We start from the raw sequence: 18,020 nt of genomic DNA, 5'->3' as shown, positions 1-18,020 counted from the left end.
TTACCAATAAAAGTGGAGATTGGAAACCTAATGTTTCTTCTCTTTTACAAATAACATAAAAAAATAAAACAAAAAGCTTCTCCCTCTCGTTAGAACATAATATATATATTTTTTATTATTTTCTTCCCCAAAAATAGAGCTTCCTCTGTTTTTTTTCTTTCTCACTTCTCTCCCCAAACAGAGCCTTTCTTCTTCACGCTCCCGGCTCCTCCTTGGACCCGCCGGCCACCACCACTCCGAGCTCCCTTCTCCTTCCCTCTTCCTCTCCTTAAATAGGTCGCCCACCCCCTGATGGACAGCGACGAATCCTTTGATGGAGGGGTAACGGATGCTTGATCAATGGGGATCCGATTGCTTGGGGGCTGGGATTTGGAAACGAAAGGAGGAGCCGATCTTGGATGAGCCGCTGGGTGCTTGGATCATGGTGCTTGCAGACGCGGAGGCTTGAAGCGTGGGATGCATCACCGGCTTCAAAGGAGGCGGACTCGGGAGCTTGATTTGTGGGATTGCTTGGATGTGGAGGCTTGATCCGTGGAAGATGAGTACGGATGGAAACTTGGGCTGCTGGCAGTGACGCGGACGAGCGGATCATGCGAAGGAGGCTGAGCTAGGAGGGGACGCGATGCAGGGGCTCTCGAATCCGGAAGAGGGGGACGCGGTGCGGGATTGCCGGATCACGGAAGAGGGGAACGCATGCGGAAGGTGGGGAGAATCACGGGCGGCTGAAACAGCTTCTTGAATCGGCGCATATGGGAGAGATGAAGGCCTGCGGGATCGCCGGGAGGAATGCTTCATGGATGGAAGAAGATCCATCTTCTTCTTTGGCCCACGGACGGATGCGGGATCCGTGATGAATGCGGACGGGCGCTTGGGATCTCGCTTGACTGAATATGGGTCATGTGCCAGTTTCTGCAATGGAATTGGATTTTGGAAGAAGGTCTGGGACTTTCTTTGCCCTCCTGAGAGGGGAGCTGGGAGACACCAAGTTCCATCCAATTAGTCATATAGATAAAAAATAGTGTGATATGAAATTTGGCTTATAGACGGACGGACTTAGTTCGTCACGAGTCATCTGTTCTGACTGGAGGTCAATTGCAAGTCTTTCAAGTCATGGGTCACCCAGCACCTCATAGTTATGATATGGTCAAATTAGATTTGCCCAAAATTCTTTCCCAAAAGCACAAAGAAATTGGACCCAATTCGGACCCGAACTCGACTCGGACCCGACCCGATCTTCAACCGGGTCGGATCTGGGAAGGGATCCTTCTGAAGTCAAATTTGTACTCAATGTGCATTTTATCTCTAATTTATTATAATCTATGTCAAACCTAAATATAATATTAATCTAGTGAATTTATTATTATCGGTTAGCAACAATACTAATTTTAGTGATATATAGGTCGCACTTTTGTGCTCTCATCAGCTGGGCCCGAGGAGGGCGGAGATGCTCCTTCCTATGGCGTGAGACAACTAGGTACTTGCCATTGGTGTTGAGTCACACCCGATGGCTGCTAGGCGACGGACTTAGCATCGATGTGGCCGGGGACCTATGGGTCGATGGCCTTCCTCTGTAGCTTTGGCCGACTACGGTTAGTGTCGAGGCTGGGGAGGGTCTACAGGTCTGTGATCTCATGACCTCCGGAGCGGCTGGCTGGGATGAGATTCGGTTGGCCCGTTTCTTCAGGCAGTATTTGGCGGAGCGGGTCCGCTCACTCTCTTTACCACAGAGTGGTGGACTAGATGTACGTGTGTGGAGTTCTTCGACCAGATCCAGGATCAGGATGGGCGATCTCTCCCGCATCCTTAGGCAGAAGTACGAGCCTGGCCCGGATTGTGCCTGAATCTGGCGATTGGGGCTCCACCCGAGGGTAGCGTTGTTCCTCTGGAAGGTGGTTTGGGACCGTCTTCCTACGAGAGCTGTACTTGGAGGTCGAGGTGTGAGGATCCCATTAGTGTATGGGGCTTGTGGCGTGGCCGAGACGGTGGATCATGCCCTGTTTCGGTGCACATGGGCTAGAGGTATTTGGCGTCTGGCAAGGGTCCCACAGGTGGTATGGCGCTATAGGGACCTGTTCTTACAGGCCATGCGTCAGGGCTCGGAGTCCCCGGTGCTTCGTCAGGAGGCTGTTCGAGCGAGCTGCACTGCCTACCAGATCTGGCTGGCCAGGAATGTTCGCACTTTCGGCGAACGACGTATGTCGCCGCGATTTGTGGTCGAGAGTGCCCGTGTTCAGGCGGCAGAGCTGTGTTACACCATCCCTGTTGGAGGGACCTTGATAGCTCGGGACATCTGGGGTTCCTACTCTGCTTCGGCAGTATCCCGTACGGTGTTTTTCACCTGGGAGCCCCCACCTCCGAGTTTCCTCAAGGTCAACTTTGATGGTCTGTCCTGGATGGTGGCACGTGGGGAGGCGCGGGTTTTGTTATTCGGGACCCGTCTGCTAGGGTTGTGGCTGCCGGTGGCAGTCAATTATTTGACACTTCGGTTCCGAGTGCGAAGTTGAGAGCAGCCTAAGCGGGCCTTCGCCATGCCTAGTGTGTCTTATAGGCTAGGTCCATCATTTTGGAGGGTGATTCAGCCACCTTCATCAGTTGGATCCGAGAGGGTCCAAGGGGTGGCGGTAGTGACCATCCCTTGCTCCGTGACATTTGGGCTATGGCGAGAGATGGATGGGCCTTTCAGGCCAAGCATATTTACCGTGAAGGTAATGGTGCTGCGGATTGGGTAGCTGCATATGTAGCTTGTCACTCCGGAGATTGGTGATGGGGAGTTGCCTTTGGCACTCCGAGGTATCCTATTTTTTGACTTTATTGGGTATATCCATTCCCATCAGGTATCATCCACCCACATTAGCAAAAAGAAAAAAAAAAAATCTTGCTCGAACTGAATTCTAGATGCTTAAGTCAGAGAAGAAATATATGGTGTGAGAAAAAAAGGAAATTAGCAATAGTAAAGAAATTGGAGAAACTTGTGGTTGTCTTACTCCTAAAGTGAAGGTTTTAGGTGTATATAGATAGCCATGAGGTTCGGAATCCTCTGATAATTGTGCTGTAACGGATTATGATCGTATGATCACCTCTAAGAGACATGCAGAACTGTTCATAATTACACATTAACCTTCTTAAGACAGTAAAGCTGTTGTCTTAGGTAGGAGGGCTCAGGATTGCCTGAGACGATTGTTGAGCTGAATGGTTGTCTGATTGAGCTGCTGGACTCCAAGATATTGGGTGATATGTGACTTTAGAGGTTGGTTACTTCTAGTTTGCTTGATCTGGCTCTCAGATCTGGCCATGTTACATCAAGAAGTTGTAGCGTATATCCGAGTTGCCATGTTAGCTATAAACTGAATGAATCCGGTGGTGATGATGTTAGTTTTTGCCGCACCATAATCTATGATAATAACAAACTTTTTATAATCTCTAGAACACTGCTACCCATGCTAGCTCGGAACAAAACGCCTACACGACTTCATAATTTTGGGTTATATTCTCACGGCATCAGCACAACGATCACGAGAAAGCATGAGTAGTTCCATGCCTGTTTAAGAGCCCAACAACTGATCCGCTGGTGGCTGTTTTTTTATTTTCTTTTAATAAAGTCCTGACTGTAATAGCAATCTTGATGTCATGGTCCCTAGGCTCAGTTCCAGACTCCAGAGCCATCTCCGGCTCTCCCTCATGATAAGGCGATCTTCCCCAAAGAGAAGCTACAGTCCCTGAAAGGTGTGCTCAATCATGGACCCGGTAAAGATCAATGGGCATGTCTCCCAATTGGACGGTCCAGATTCACCTTCCACACATTTAGGGCCCAGACGGACCTCCTGCGAAACTAGCCGTTGCTGCAAAAACAAAACAGCACCTCTTTGCTGTTTTCAAATTCCCTCGCCCCATTCGTTCATGCCCGCGCAAACGACTTGTACGGACCTGTTTAACCAGACCATATTTGGACTTTATTTGCGGACTCCTTTAACGTGCATTCCACCCGAGGAACATTAAAACTGTTCTCCTCTCCCTTGCCTCATATAGTCCCAATTCTTTTGAACTGTGGGGTCGAAGCTGAAGAGACCGTTTCGTCGGCCTCAGGGTCCAGCCCCACCCCCCCCAAACGGCCAAACCCCTTCCTCAAAGTTTCAAAGCAAATGATCTTGGATTTCTCCCAGTCGTTCGTTTCCGATTAACGGCGGGGGACGACTAAAAAGAAGTGAGGGAGAGCAAGAACACCGAAGCCGGCAATGGTGGCCGGACGCGTGAAGGCGGCGATGGGGCTCCAGAAGAGCCCTGCGACACCGAAGCCTGAGACCCCGAGGCGCTCTTCCAGCTCCCCCGCGCCATCGACGAACTCGAAGTCGACAGTCTTCTCCCGGTCGTTTGGGGTTTATTTCCCTCGCTCCTCCGCCCAGGTCCAGCCGCGGCCGCCGCACGTGGCGGAGCTCCTCCGCCTCGTGGAGGAGCTCCAGGAGAGGGAGTCCCGCCTCCGAACCGAGCTCCTTGAACAAAAACTACTCAAAGAGACCGTCGCCGTCGTCCCCTTCCTCGAGAGCGAGATCACCTCCAAGAACGACGAGCTCGGCCTCTGTAGGAAAACCATCGAGAGATTGGAGGCGGAGAACAAGGGGCTTAGGATTGAGCTCGAGGTCTCGCGGTCCAAGATCTGCGCGGAGGAAGAGGAGCGGCGGCGGAAGGAAAAGAGGGTTCAAGAAATGGCGGCCGAGATCGAGAACTTGAGGAGGGCGATCGAGGAAGACGGGAGGAGGCTTGGCCGCGGAACAGAGGAGATGGACGAGTGCTCGTCTTCTCTCTCCCAGAGGTTTCGGGGGCTGGTCGACGCCTCGTCGAGATCGAGTCTCGTCAAAAATGTTAGAAAACGCCCCAAATCCGCCGACATTGCTCCGAATCCGGAGGTCAAGAAGCCAGGTTTCACTAATGGGGAAAGTGAAAGGGCGCAACAATCTCGCTGCCATAAAGAAGTGATTTCAAAACCTCAAACACCTAAAATTCCGAATCCTCCACCTTTGCCCTCTTTTTCTTCCAACTCTTCTTTCACTTATACTACTTCTTCGTCTTCTTCCTCGGAGTCGACCGCCGGGTCTAGAAGTGGAGCTCCGAATCTAACGGGACTGCCGCCAATCCCGCCTCCGGTACCAGCGGGAGGTGTCGGTCCGGGCGGCGGAGCCCGGCCTGGTCCGCCTCCTCCACCACCGCCCCCGCCGCCGGCGAAAGGGGCGAGATCGGCCATGGCGGCGGCGTGCGTGAGGCGCGTGCCGGAGGTGGTGGAGTTCTACCATTCGCTGATGCGGAGGGACTCAAAGAGGGATTCCGGCGGAGGCGGCGTCGGCGGTGGAGTACCGGAAACACCTAGCTCTGCGAACGCGCGGGACATGATCGGCGAAATCGAGAACCGGTCCGCTCACCTCCTCGCGGTAAGTCCCGTCGCCTGCCTTCCCTCCCGTCGGCCGTTTCCGAATTTACGAAATTGCCACTATTCTGAGGTCAGTCATGGATCGTTCAACGGCCTAACTGAAACGTAGTGCTGTAAAATGACTGAACTACCCTTGTTGGCCTAATAGTTCGTGCCGCAATCCATCGTAGGTCAGCGTGGGGTCGTGCGGCGGCTCAGTAGCCGTTGTAATTTTTTTGACCAACTTGTCCTCACAAGATACCGATGTCATATCATTGCACGAATCAAGACGTCCGATTTTCATCTTCTTCCAAACCCTTACAGATAAAGATGGACGTAGAAACACATGGCGATTTCATCCGGTACCTCATTAAGCAAGTGGAGAACGCCGCTTTCACCAACATTGAAGACGTGGTGGCCTTCGTCAAATGGCTTGACGACGAGCTCTCCTGCCTGGTATTCTCTCTCTCTCATATATATATATATATTTCCTTGCCCCTTTAGCCGGCCCTTCAATTAATTCCACAGCTATTGGTGATGTTGGCCTTCGGCAGGTGGACGAGAGGGCGGTGCTAAAGCATTTCGACTGGCCGGAGCACAAAGCTGATGCTCTGCGAGAAGCCGCGTTCGGGTTCTGTGATCTCAGAAAACTCGAATCACAGGCACTGACCTTCCGCGACGACACTCGCCAGCCATGTGTTCCTGCTCTCAAAAAGATGCAGGCCCTGTTTGAGAAGTATGCGCAGCAATGCACTCTTTAGTTTTGCCTTTTATTTGTTGCGTAACTTATAAATCCCAATGGCTGCAAGGAAGAGGTAGAGTTTTATCTGATTACTAGGTGTTATTGCTGTTGTGAATCTGTGACAGACTGGAGCATGGGATGTATACTTTGGCACGTATGCGAGAGGGTGCAATGAAGCGATACAGAGGCTTTCAGATCCCTTGGGAATGGATGCTGGATAATGGAATTGTTAATCAGGTATGTCAGGCAATTCCCTCTGTTTCCTTCTATTTCAATGCCAACTCGATTTCTTTCCTTTTCCAGTACACATATTCTGTGGTTTTCGGGAATCCGGTATGCGGTTTTGGAGGGCAATTTTTCTGTCTCTGATAATAAATTTGCCATTAATTACGAAGGGATCTCGGAAGGAGGCCTGGCAAGTAATGAAGTTAGTAACAATAGGAATTAGGACGAAGGATTTGGAGATCTCGATGCACGTGAGCATGGGGTCGCGTGAATGTTTGTTTTTGTTTTTGTTTTTTTGTTTTTTCATTTCCTTTTCTTTTTAATAGCATTTGCTGATTAAAGTTATCATGGAGAGAAATTTTTCTGCTCACTTAAAGGCTTATAGCTGTAACCAAAGTACACAAAAATATTAGTACACAAATTACAATTGCTTATCTTACCAAAAAAAAAATTACAATTGGTTCCTCGATCATCAAGATTAGTTGTTGCCTCTGCATGAAAAGGATGGTGAAAACTCTAGATGGCTATGGAACTTATGATGAAATACATAATAAACTTCCGATGGGACATATTGGGCCATAATTTAGAAGTTTAAAAATTTTTCTTTTGTAATATTATAATGCTACCAATGTTGGCTGAATTCCACCTTATGTGAGGTGAGACCCAACAACTTAAGTGAAAAAAAAAGAAACAAAAAGAAAAAAAAAAGAGAAACAAAAAGAGGAAAAAAAGGGGGTAGGGCTCATTCTATTAGAGAGGGTGAGAATAAAAAGAGGAGCTCTCTTGGTGAAGTGCTTGTAGAATCCATCTCTAGGAGGAGGTGAAGATCTTATTCAAGGCATCTCAAGAAGAAGAAGAATCTTGTGCAAACCTACGCTTGGTAAGATTGTTCTCATTTTATTATTGGTGCCTACACTCTTTTTCATGTCAACTCTTTATTTGTAATCCAAGAAAGAAATTCTTGATGTATGTGATTCTCTAGTTTAGCCTAGAGAAGATACTTTGTAAGCCCATTATTGTTGATAGTAGAGGTTTGAGGTGGACTTGGGTTCGGTAGTTTTTTCCTCACATTGGAGGATTTTTCACCTAAAAATTATTATCTTTTGTTTGTGGTTTCTTATGGTTTGATTTTTGGAAATTCTTGCATTGATTAGTTGTTGTGGTATTCTCATTCTACTCACACAAAGATAGAAAAATTGTTTGTCTAGTAAAAGGGTCTTTCCTAACAAGTGACATTAGAGCAAGGTTTTGTGCTTATAAGATGTTTGATAAAATTCTTATGTGACTAGAATGGAGGATTCTATGGGAGACATAATTAAACTGACATTTTCTAACTATACCATTTGGAAACCTAGGATGAAAGATATCCTTTATTGTAAGGATTTGTATGAACCTATCCATAGCGATGAGGCTAGGCCAAAAGAGAATACCGATAAGAAATGAGAGATAATGAATTGAAAGATAGTTGCACAAATTAGACAATGGGTTGATCAAACCGGGTTCCATCATGTTGCTCAAGAAACCAATGCCTTCTCTTTATGGAAGAAATTAGAGGCCATATGTGAGAGAAAGATTGCACAGAATAAAGCCTCTTTGATTAGGAGGCTTGTCAACTTGAAGTACAAATATGGAAGAAGTATGATAGAATACTTGAATGATTTCCAAGGCTTGGTGAATTAGTTGACTACTATGAAGCTTGTCTTAGATGAGGAGTTGCAGGCTTTGTTACTTCTTAGTTCTTTGCCAGACAGTTAGGAGACTCTGTGGTGTCTTTAAGCAATTCTGCACCTGACGGCAAGGTCACTTTAGATATGGTAAAGGATAGCATGCTAAATGAAGAGGTTAAAAGAAATGAACAGGAAATATCTCTTAAAGTTGAGTCTCTTATGACAGAAAGAAGAGGCAGAAGCAAAAGCAAAGCATCCTTACAACAGAGATAAATCCAAGGATAGGTCAAAGTCAAGAAAAGGCATAAAATGCTATCATTGTGGCAATCTAGGACATATGAAAAGAGAATGCAAAGCATTGAAAAGAGAGCAGAGCACTAAAAAAAAAGTTAAGAAAAGACAGAGCAAAAGGATGTTTACAGCAGTTGCAGTTGATGCAGATGTTATTGTTGTTAGTGATGGTAGTGTCAACCTTGCATATGAAGACAGTAACTGGGTGATAGATTCTGGTGCTTCTTTTTATGTCACTCCACATGGTGGTTTCTTCACATCCTATACTTACAGTGATTTTGGTTGTGTTAGGATGGAAAAATGATGGTTTATCCAAAATTGTTGGCGTGGGGAGTGTATGTTTAGAGACCAACACAAGTTACAAGTTGCTACTCAAAAATATTAGACATATTCCAGACATCCGCCTCAATTTAATCTCCACTAGCAAGCTTGATGATGAAGGTTATAGTAATCATTTTGGTGAAAAAAATGGAAGCTCACCAAAAGCTCAAAAATATTAGACATATTTCGGACATCCGCCTCAATTTAATCTCCACCGGCAAGCTTGATGATGAAGGTTATAGTAATCATTTTGGTGAAAAAAAATGGAAGCTCACCAAAAGCTCTTTGTTGATAGCAAGAGGAAAGAAAAATAATACTCTCTACATAATGCAAGCAAAGCTAAATGAAAGGAGATGTGAATGCAATTGATGATAATTTCTCTACGAAGCTTGGGCACAAAAGACTTGGGCACATGAGTAAGAAAGGACTTCAAATTCTAACCAAAGGAGTTGCTACCAAATACCAAAGGTGTGTCCTTAAAAATTTGTGTTGATTGTTTAGCCGAAAAACAAAATAGAGTGGCATTTCATATAATACCTATATCTCGAAAAATTAACATTTTAAATTTGATATATAGTAATGCATGCATGATGGATAGTAGAAATCTTGGTGGTGCACTTTATTTTGTTACCTTTATTGATGATCATTTTAGAAATGTATGGACTTTTGCTTTGAAATCCAAGGATCAAGTCTTACACTTTCATGTCATGGTTGAAAGAGAGACGGGCAAGAAGCTAAAGTGCATCAGGACAGATAATGGAGGTGAGTATAGGGGACATTTGAGAAATATTGCAAAGACTATGACATCAAGCTCCAAAGACAGTTTCTAAAATACCGCAAGAAAATGGAGTTGTAGAGAGAATAACTAAAACAATTGTAAAGAGAATCAGATGTATGCTCTCTAATGCAAAGCTGTCAAAATCATTTTGGGGTGAAGCTATGAGGACTGCGGTGGATTTGATTAACCTTTCTCCGTCGGCTCCTTTGGATGGTGATATTGCCTGAAAGAGTTTGGACATGAATAGATGTATCCTACAGTCATTTGAAGGTGTTTGGATGTAAGACATTTGTTCATATTCCAAGAGATGAAAGGTCTAAGCTTGATGAAAAGTCTAAAGAATGTATTTTCTTAGGTTATGGCCATGAAGAATTTGGATACAGGTTGTGGGATCCAAAAGACAAAAAGGTGATCAGGAGTAGAGATGTTGTTTTCTTTGAAGATCAGTTTATTGAAAACTTTAGAAAGCAAGAGAAGCCAAAGTATTTGAACAATTCTCCAATTAATCTTGATCCAGTTCCTCCACCTATGGTACATGATGATAATAGGGGAGATGTGCAGAATGATAGTGAGCATGGTGATACATGTGCTAGTGAGGGTTCTACAAGTGATAATAGTCACAGTGAAGTTTCAGAACATGATGAGCTATCAAGTCAGTCTGAAATGATAGAATCATAGGTCAGAAGGTCTACTAGACAACACAGAGCATCATCTAGATATCCTGCTTCAAAGTATGTTCTTCTCATAGATAAGGAGGAGCCAGAATGCGTCCAAAAAGTGCAGAATCATAAGAACAAGGATAAATGGTTTCAAGCTATGAAAGAGAAAATGAAATCCTTGTATGAAAACTATACTTTTGATTTGGTGAAGCTTCCTAAGGGCAAGAAAACACTCAAGAACAAATGGGTATGCAGATTAAAGGAGGAATAGAGTGGCTAAAAACCCAAATACAAAGCAAGACTAGTTATCAAGGGCTTTGGTCAGAAGAAAGGTATAGATTTTGATGAAATTTTTGCTCCGGTTGTAAAAATATCATCTCTTCGAATTGTATTAGGTTTGGCAGCTAGTATGGACCTTGAGATTGAGCAGCTTGATAGGAAGACAACCTTCTTGCATGGAGACCTAGAGAAAGAAATTTATATGGAGCAACTTGAGGGGTTCAAAATTAAAGGCAAAAAACATCTTGTTTGCAAGTTGAAGAAAAGCTTATATGGGCTTAAACAAGCACCAAGGTAATGGTATAAAAAGTTTGATTCTTTCATGATGGGCCACGGCTACAAGAGGACAAAATCCGATCATTACATTTATATACAAAGGTTTAGATATGGTGATTTTATCATTCTATTGCTTTATGTAGATGATATGTTGATTATTGTCTGTAATACTAACAAAATTGATAGACTTAAGCAAGTCTTTTGCCATAAAAGATATGAAGCCCGTAAAGCAAATGCTTGGCATGAAAATTTCTTATGATAGAAAGAACAAGAAGCTTTGACCATCATAAGAGAAGTATATTGAAAGCATGCTTGAGCGGTTTAATATAGAAAAGGCTTATTCGATTTTCTGTCCACTTGCAAGTCATTTCAAACTCACAAACAAGCAAAGTTCTATAAGTAAAAGGAAGAAAAAGGAGATGTAAAAGTTTTCCTATGCTTCAGCAGTAGGCAGTTTAATATATGCCATGGTGTGTACAGGACCAAACATAGCCTATACAGTTAATGTTGTGAGCAGATTTCTCTCAAATTCTGGCAAAGAACATGAGGCTGCAGTCAAATGGATACTTCTCAAAGGTACTTTGAAAGCTTGCTTATGCTTTGAAAATGGAAAAACTATGTTAGAGGGATTCACATATGCAGATATGGCTAGTGATATTGATAATAAAAAGTCTACATCAGGATACATGATGACTTTTGCAAGGGGAGCTGTTTTATATCGGTCTAAATTGCAGAAATGTGTTGCTTTGTCCACTATAGAGGCCAAATACATTGCGGTGACAGAAGCATATAAGAAAATGCTGTGGATGAAACTAGGAATTTATACTCTCTTTTGTGATAATCAAAGTACAATTTATTTTAGCAAGAGTCCTAGCTTTCATTCAAGGTCGAAGCATATTGATGTGGGGTATCATTGGATTTGGGATGTGTTGGAAGAAAAGCTTTTGCATCTAGAGAAAATCCATACCGATGAGAACGGGTCAAATATGATGACTAAAATTTTGCCTAAAAAGAAACATGATATTTATAGGCTTAAGGTAAGCTTGGTGGAGCCTCTCACATAAGGTGAGGGGGAGAGAATTGTTGGCTGAGTCCCACCTTATGTGAAAAGAAGGAAGAAAAGAAAAGAAAAAAAAAGAGAAACAAAAGAGGAAAAAGAGGGGTTAGGGTTTATTCTATTAGAGAGGATGAGAAAAAAAAGAGGGGCTCTCTTGGTGAAGTGCTTGTGGAATCCATCTCAAGGAGGAGGTGAAGATCTTATTCAAAGCATCTCAAGAGGAAGAAGAACCTTGTGCAAACCTACACTCGGTGAGATTGTTCTCATTTTATTATTGATGCCTACACTCTTTGTCATGTCAACTCTTTATTTGTGATACAAGAAAGAGATCTTTGATGTATGCGATCCTCTAGCTTAGCCTAGAGAAGATACTTTGTAAGCCTATTATTGTAGATAGTAAAGATTTGAGGTAGACTTAGGTTCGGTGATTTTTCTCTCACATTGGAGAGTTTTCCACCTAAAAATTGTTGTCTCTTGCTTGTGGTTTCTTGTGGTTTGATTTTTGGTAGTTCTTGCATTGATTAATTGTTATGGCATTTTCATTCTACTCACACAAAGATAGAAAAGTTGTTTGTCTGGTAAAGAGGTCTTTCCTAACAACCGAGCACACTGGCGATCTATGGAACAACATCCGTACTACTCCTCATGTAGCCAAATGCTATTATGGGCTAATATAATCAAAATATGACCTTGTTATGTTAGATCAAGGGAATGGTTTGTTATAAATTAGCCATGTTACTCTTTTCTAGTGAATTGTGCCAATTTGCTGGTCATTTGGCTATAGTTTGAAGCACACATTTCTCAATGCATGTATTGATTTAGGCACAAAGCACATGATCATTTTCTTGAGCTGTTTTTGTAATGTTACTCACCTGTTACGGGGAATCTCTTCCCCCTGATTCCGTGAGGTTAGCTTCAAAGAAGGAAGAGGCAAAGACGAAATGTGTCTTTGTGCAATTTACCTGGAGAAAAAAATTGAAGTGAAGATGAAATTATAATTGTCAACTAATGAATGTTTTTCATTCTTAACCAAGCTTCATGGTTCTTTATCATTAAACATGACCTGTTGTTGCATTAAACCTTGTTAATAGTTGAGATTTTGGATATTTTCAGCTACATAAAATGCCAGAATAATTCATATTACTCGTGTTACATGTTAGAGTAAATCCATCTGGCACATATGATGTATCCAAGGAAAAGCATAATAAGAGGTTATGCTTAATGCAGAATTATTCACATTTAGTATCAAAACCAGCACTATAGGCTCAGTGTCATAACTGACCATCTCTTTGTTGTTGATAAACTTTTAGACAGAAGCATTTCATTCACTGGGTTAACCAAGGGGGCAGGGAGAATACGTGTCCAGATGTAGCGTTCATGGCATCTGATAGAAGAAAAACAATTAAATCATTATTGTTGTTGGCAGTATTCCTAGGTGTACAGCCATAAAAACTAAATGACCAATACTTTACGTTTTTATAATAAGACTCTTTAATAACATAAAAGACGTAATGAATTTCACAATATGTCATGTATCTATACATTACTTGTACATTGAAGATGATAATCATTATGGTTTAAGTTATCAAACAAGTAATGGGATCTGTAATTAATTTGAATCCAGTTGTCTCACGGATTTTCAACAATTTTCCTTCGAGGAAGCAGCTCCCTCCCTAGTTTCCAAGTCTATTGTGATGAATAGTATTTTTTCAGGTTACAATGGCAATGACAGAATGGCAATTTAGATCACAACTACAATTTGATTTGAGAGAATTTTCAGCTTTATATTCCAGGGCAAAGTATCTATTCTTGTAGCTAACCATGTATGTCATGCAGATGAAACTATCATCGGTAAAGCTAGCAATGAAATACATGAAAAGAGTCTCTTCTGAGCTTGAGGCCATAGGTGGTAGCTTTGAAGAAGAAGAGCTTATACTTCAGGGTGTTAGATTTGCCTTTAGAGTGCACCAGGTAATTAATAATTCTTTAAATGATGTCTCTATTCATGTGAAAAAAAGTAAAAATTTTGGACAAAATATGCAGTTCATTATGTTTAGTTTTAAAGAGTCTTCTAATTTTTTCGGTATCTTCATTTAATCCAGTTTGCAGGAGGTTTTGACATTGAAACAATGCGAGCATTTCAGGAGCTCAAGGACAAAGCTTGTTCGTTCCATATCCAAAGCCACAACCAGAACCAGCAGCAACAGCAAAAGCTCTTTTGCAAGACTACGTCATGTTAGATTAACAAGTAATCATCTTGTAAAACATTTTCCTTGACATTGTGAAGTCTCGATTATTTTTTTCTTCAAATGGACGTTTGCTCTCGATGGAGAACGGTTACCATGCATCTCCATTCACACAAATTAAAGTATTTGTTAAGATGGCCTGCAAAAGGCCATGATAATAATGTCCAGGGCTGCACATTTTGTGGTTGAAAATTTGCTGGCAACCAGTCTGAGAAGGTTGCTCGTGGGATCAATTGGTTTTGATATACTTGGGTTTGGTTAGCTTCAAACCTAGATGTATTTTGTCCGAGTTTAGGTTTTAGATCGCACAAAAACTGGTCGTACATATCCTAAATTCAGGTAAAAAATGGACATCAGCGTGCCAATAATGGTCTAACCATGCCCAACTAAGAAGATGGAACATTTAAGTCATCTGGTTCCTGTAACTTAAAAACAGAATCATATTGATTACCATAATTTTCTTTGTTTTAACATTCATATGTTCTGAAATGATGTTTGAACGGGGGCCAAGCGATGGTATTGCCATGTCTCATGATCAACATGCATTTTGCTTATTCTACCACTGGATGGCTGAACCCTTTGCAGGAAAAATGACGTTTTGTAGTGGGAGTGATACCGAGAACAGGTAGAATGCAAGGCAAAATGAAATTTGGGATTATATGTAGAGAGCAAATATTATTGGGGTATGTCCAGATCCATACCAAGAACTTTAGATCTCTAACACAACCCTACCCGGTTTTTGACCTGAGCTCCTCAGCCCAAACCTAACTTGACCTTAATTCTTTCAACTCAGGTTCAAAATCCGGTTGGTTTAGGTTGGACTGGGTTGGATTGGATCCGGTTCAATTGATCGGATCAATATTACCAAGTTATGCAAATACCTTCATCCTATATGTATACAAATCAAGAGGAGAATAAAATGATTCATGGATGGTAACATGTGAGTGTACTGTTGGTTCTACTTTCTGATCGTTAAATAAACGCTAGCGGTATCTTCGCAAAATGGATCCGCATGTACCATATGTGTATGGTAATATTTATATAGGTTCAAGTTATGGTTTGGCTGGGCCGAAATTTTCAATCCAAACCTTGTCCAAGCCTGGCTGATTTCAGGTCGGGTTGAGGCTGACCCAATGTCCACCACTAGATTCTGAGATTCGTAGAACTGTTCTATCCGAATCCCAAAGGCCTACGTGCATCGCGTCACCCAGGAAGTATAGCCCAAGTGGACGCGAGGCGAACCTTGGAGCGGACCGAGCGGTACCAGGATGCTTGTTGGCTGTCCTGGCTCTGGCTCTCCGATCCTTCCCCTCCCTTCCCCTCCTCACTCCATTAATCTCCTGAGTATAAGAAACACCAATCACCACCACCGGCTGCCTTCGAGCAACGGCCTCTTCAACAGAAGAACCCTCCCTTGCTCTCTTACCCACTTCGGCCGTCCCTTCCGATCTTTCGCCGCATCACCAACGGCCATGGACGGCAAAGAGAGGGGCGAGAAGGAAGCGGCCGCCGCCATGAAGCTCCTCTTCGTCGAGATGGGAGTCGGCTACGATCAGCACGGGTATACCCTCTTTCTCTCATCACATACCCATCGCCCCCTTGTAATTCCCGCTCTCCTCTTAACGAATCTCTTTTTTAACCTTTCTATTTTCAAACAGGCAAGACGTCACCGCCGCGGCTATGCGGGCTTGCAGGGACGCCATCTCCTCCAACTCCATTCCAGCCTTTCGACGAGGTTTGTTCTTATTAAGATTTTTACCTTAAAGATTGGGAGTGTTTAGTGTCTTGATCTTTTTTTGCACTTTGTGTTGTGCCTTTTGTTGGGATATTTTTTTTTTTTTTGGAACTGGGATGGTGCAGGGTCGATACCGGGAGTCAATTCTGATCAGATGAAGCTTCAGATCAAGTTAGGGGTGCCTCGATCCACCCAGCATTTGCTTGATATAGAGCGAGTGAAATCTGTCTTTCCTTAGTGAGCATCTCATCCCTGTAGTCTATCATTTGGAGTTCTTATTTGATTTAGAAGAATTCTATGAGTATGTTATATGGTATTATTTCCCAGATAAATTGTTCACAACTTCAGAAGTATCCATCTGCTTGGAATTTGCTTTTCTATGCATGGATAATGGATGAGATCAAGAGACAGACTGAGAAATCTGCTAATTTATTAATATTTACATAGAATCTGATAATTTATTGAAATTAGCATTGGAACTCCAAAATTTATGATGAAACTTACTGTTGAGTTTTTTCTGATAGCAACCGCACTATTTCCTCTGGCACATGAAGTGCACAAAGATCAGTGTAAGGTCTAAAGTAAATAATGCAATTAGTTGTATAACTATGTAACGCGCTTGTGTCTTTCTTGTACCTGCGGCCTATATACTTTGAAACAATGCCTCATCTAGATCTAACCAGTTGCATCTTCCCATCCTTCACGATAGGCATTTTAATGACATCATCCAAAGACATCTTCTTGAACTGACCCTGAATTTCCTTTTGGACAATGATTTAGTAAATCCTGACACATAAGATCATGTGCACATATTTAGATGAAGTGGTTGAGAGATCATAACCTATGTCAACTTGTTTTAAGATCATGGAAGCTCTCTTTCTCTCTGACCTTGATATGTGAATTTTCTATTCATTGGTGGAAAAACATGACAATAACTATGAAAAAAAAAAATCAGAATCTTGTTTCACTGTTCTGAGTTGGCTCTATGAAACCTCATCACCTACTGTAATCTCATTGGAGCATTGTCTCATATGTATGAATGTGCGCATCTCCTTGGTTTCGTCCAGTGTATATGCTAACTATGTTGGCAAACTATATTCTTCTTAAAATTGACAATACTGCAATGGGGGTTGATGAGGAGCCAATGAGAATGAAGAAAAACCCATGCCGACTTTCTTTTATGCAGCATATTGTGTCAATATAATATTAAAGAGAAAAGTGGGTGGTTGCATGTTGTGAATACCAGGCAAAGTTCAATTTTGATCTTTTTCAAAGCTGCTTATGATCATATGTTAACAAATCTTAATGTGAATTTTCAGCACTGATTTTTTGTTTTTAGGAGCTACAGGTTCATATATTGATAACTTATAATAAAACTTTTAAGTGCTATGCTAGACAGCTGGGGTTTGAATGTAGATAGGGCTGAAACTCTGGTACTCATGCATTTTAGGGTTCATTTTTGCAGCATAAAATATATTGATTCATATTGTGATTGATAAAAGTGCAACCACTCACTGCACTTCTAATGCCTATTTTTATGTTCCACTATTTTGTTGCTGTAGTGGTCAAATTATTAATTTTGAGGTCGTTGATGGAGGGATGATATGCTCAAGTGGTGTCTGTCTCGAAGCAATGGGAGATAAAAATGATGACTGCTATGTTGTCAATGCTGCAGTGTATGTAGGTTATTGAATGTAGGTTATTGATATCTCGATATATCTTTTCTTCTGAAAACATTTATTGTTTTGTTCTTAATACCGTCCTTTCCTCATTGGAAGCTTTTGCATTTTCATGTTATGATACACTATTAAGAGCTAATAGAGTGATTATCAATAATGTTAATCTTCTTTTTTATTCCAGTGTCTGTGGCAAATTTGTACTTTCATCAAATGTATGATTCTGTGATTAATCATTAGTATAATCTTTATGATACATTTTCTTTTGGACCCTTTCCTCTTCTTTGAGTTCACAATGCTTACAAACACAACCGAGTAGTTCATATTAAAATGTCGTTCCTTTATCAATCTGATTATTCCCATTATTAGAAGAAATGCTTTAATATGACTTAACTATGAGCAAAGATGTGTATCTTGCAATCTACAACTAACAGATTTTTAATCAGAGAGATGTTTGAAATGGTGAAGCGCATGTGATTGTTCTATAGATTTCTTTTGCAAGATCTGCCTGTTACTACCAGAAGCTGTTCTTTCCATGGTAGAAAATTCAATGAAGCCCCACAATGAGGATTGACAAAATGAACAACCAATATTTCCTCCAACAAAAAATTGAGGTCAATTATTCAATGCAGGGAGAAGGAAACTTTGGGATGTTCTGCCTATGTAGAGG

The 18,020-nt window shown here is 42.1% G+C and overlaps 2 protein-coding genes across 3 annotated transcripts; both read left to right on the top strand.

Moving 5' to 3' along the window:
* The first annotated feature begins 4,085 nt into the window (after nucleotides 1–4,085).
* On the top strand, nucleotides 4,086–14,160 carry LOC103723142 (protein INCREASED PETAL GROWTH ANISOTROPY 1). Of its 2 annotated transcripts, XM_039116800.3 has the most exons (7): nucleotides 4,086–4,967; nucleotides 5,076–5,420; nucleotides 5,723–5,854; nucleotides 5,953–6,134; nucleotides 6,266–6,377; nucleotides 13,530–13,664; nucleotides 13,796–14,160. In XM_039116800.3, exons 1-7 carry the CDS (start codon nucleotides 4,233–4,235, stop codon nucleotides 13,931–13,933), a joined length of 1,779 nt encoding a protein of 592 aa, XP_038972728.3. In that variant the 5' UTR covers nucleotides 4,086–4,232; the 3' UTR covers nucleotides 13,934–14,160. The 2 variants fall into 2 exon arrangements, with proteins under 2 accessions (XP_038972728.3, XP_008812185.4); XM_008813963.5 differs by having other exon boundaries at nucleotides 4,086–5,420.
* Nucleotides 14,161–15,364: 1,204 nt separating this feature from the next.
* Nucleotides 15,365–17,528, top strand: LOC103723143 (50S ribosomal protein L34). The gene is made up of 4 exons (XM_008813964.5): nucleotides 15,365–15,500; nucleotides 15,598–15,674; nucleotides 15,800–15,911; nucleotides 17,237–17,528. Exons 1-4 carry the CDS (start codon nucleotides 15,412–15,414, stop codon nucleotides 17,364–17,366), a joined length of 408 nt encoding a protein of 135 aa, XP_008812186.2. The 5' UTR covers nucleotides 15,365–15,411; the 3' UTR covers nucleotides 17,367–17,528.
* Nucleotides 17,529–18,020: the final 492 nt, after the last annotated feature.

Source organism: Phoenix dactylifera, chromosome 1, assembly GCF_051530095.1.
Source record: "Phoenix dactylifera cultivar Ajwa chromosome 1, Ajwa_hap1_PhDact_Kaust_v1.1, whole genome shotgun sequence".
Classification (NCBI taxonomy): Eukaryota; Viridiplantae; Streptophyta; class Magnoliopsida; order Arecales; family Arecaceae; genus Phoenix; species Phoenix dactylifera.
This window is presented reverse-complemented; position numbering and strand designations above follow the sequence as displayed.

Coding starts and splice junctions, on each gene's coding strand:
- LOC103723143 (XM_008813964.5), top strand. CDS start 15,412: ATGGACGGCAAAGAGAGGGGCGAGAAGGAAGCGGCCGCCGCCATGAAG. Junction 15,501..15,597: donor GTCGGCTACGATCAGCACGG/GTATACCCTCTT, acceptor ATTTTCAAACAG/GCAAGACGTCACCGCCGCGG. Junction 15,675..15,799: donor CATTCCAGCCTTTCGACGAG/GTTTGTTCTTAT, acceptor GGGATGGTGCAG/GGTCGATACCGGGAGTCAAT.
- LOC103723142 (XM_008813963.5), top strand. CDS start 4,233: ATGGTGGCCGGACGCGTGAAGGCGGCGATGGGGCTCCAGAAGAGCCCT. Junction 6,135..6,265: donor ATGCAGGCCCTGTTTGAGAA/GTATGCGCAGCA, acceptor AATCTGTGACAG/ACTGGAGCATGGGATGTATA. Junction 13,665..13,795: donor TTGCCTTTAGAGTGCACCAG/GTAATTAATAAT, acceptor CATTTAATCCAG/TTTGCAGGAGGTTTTGACAT.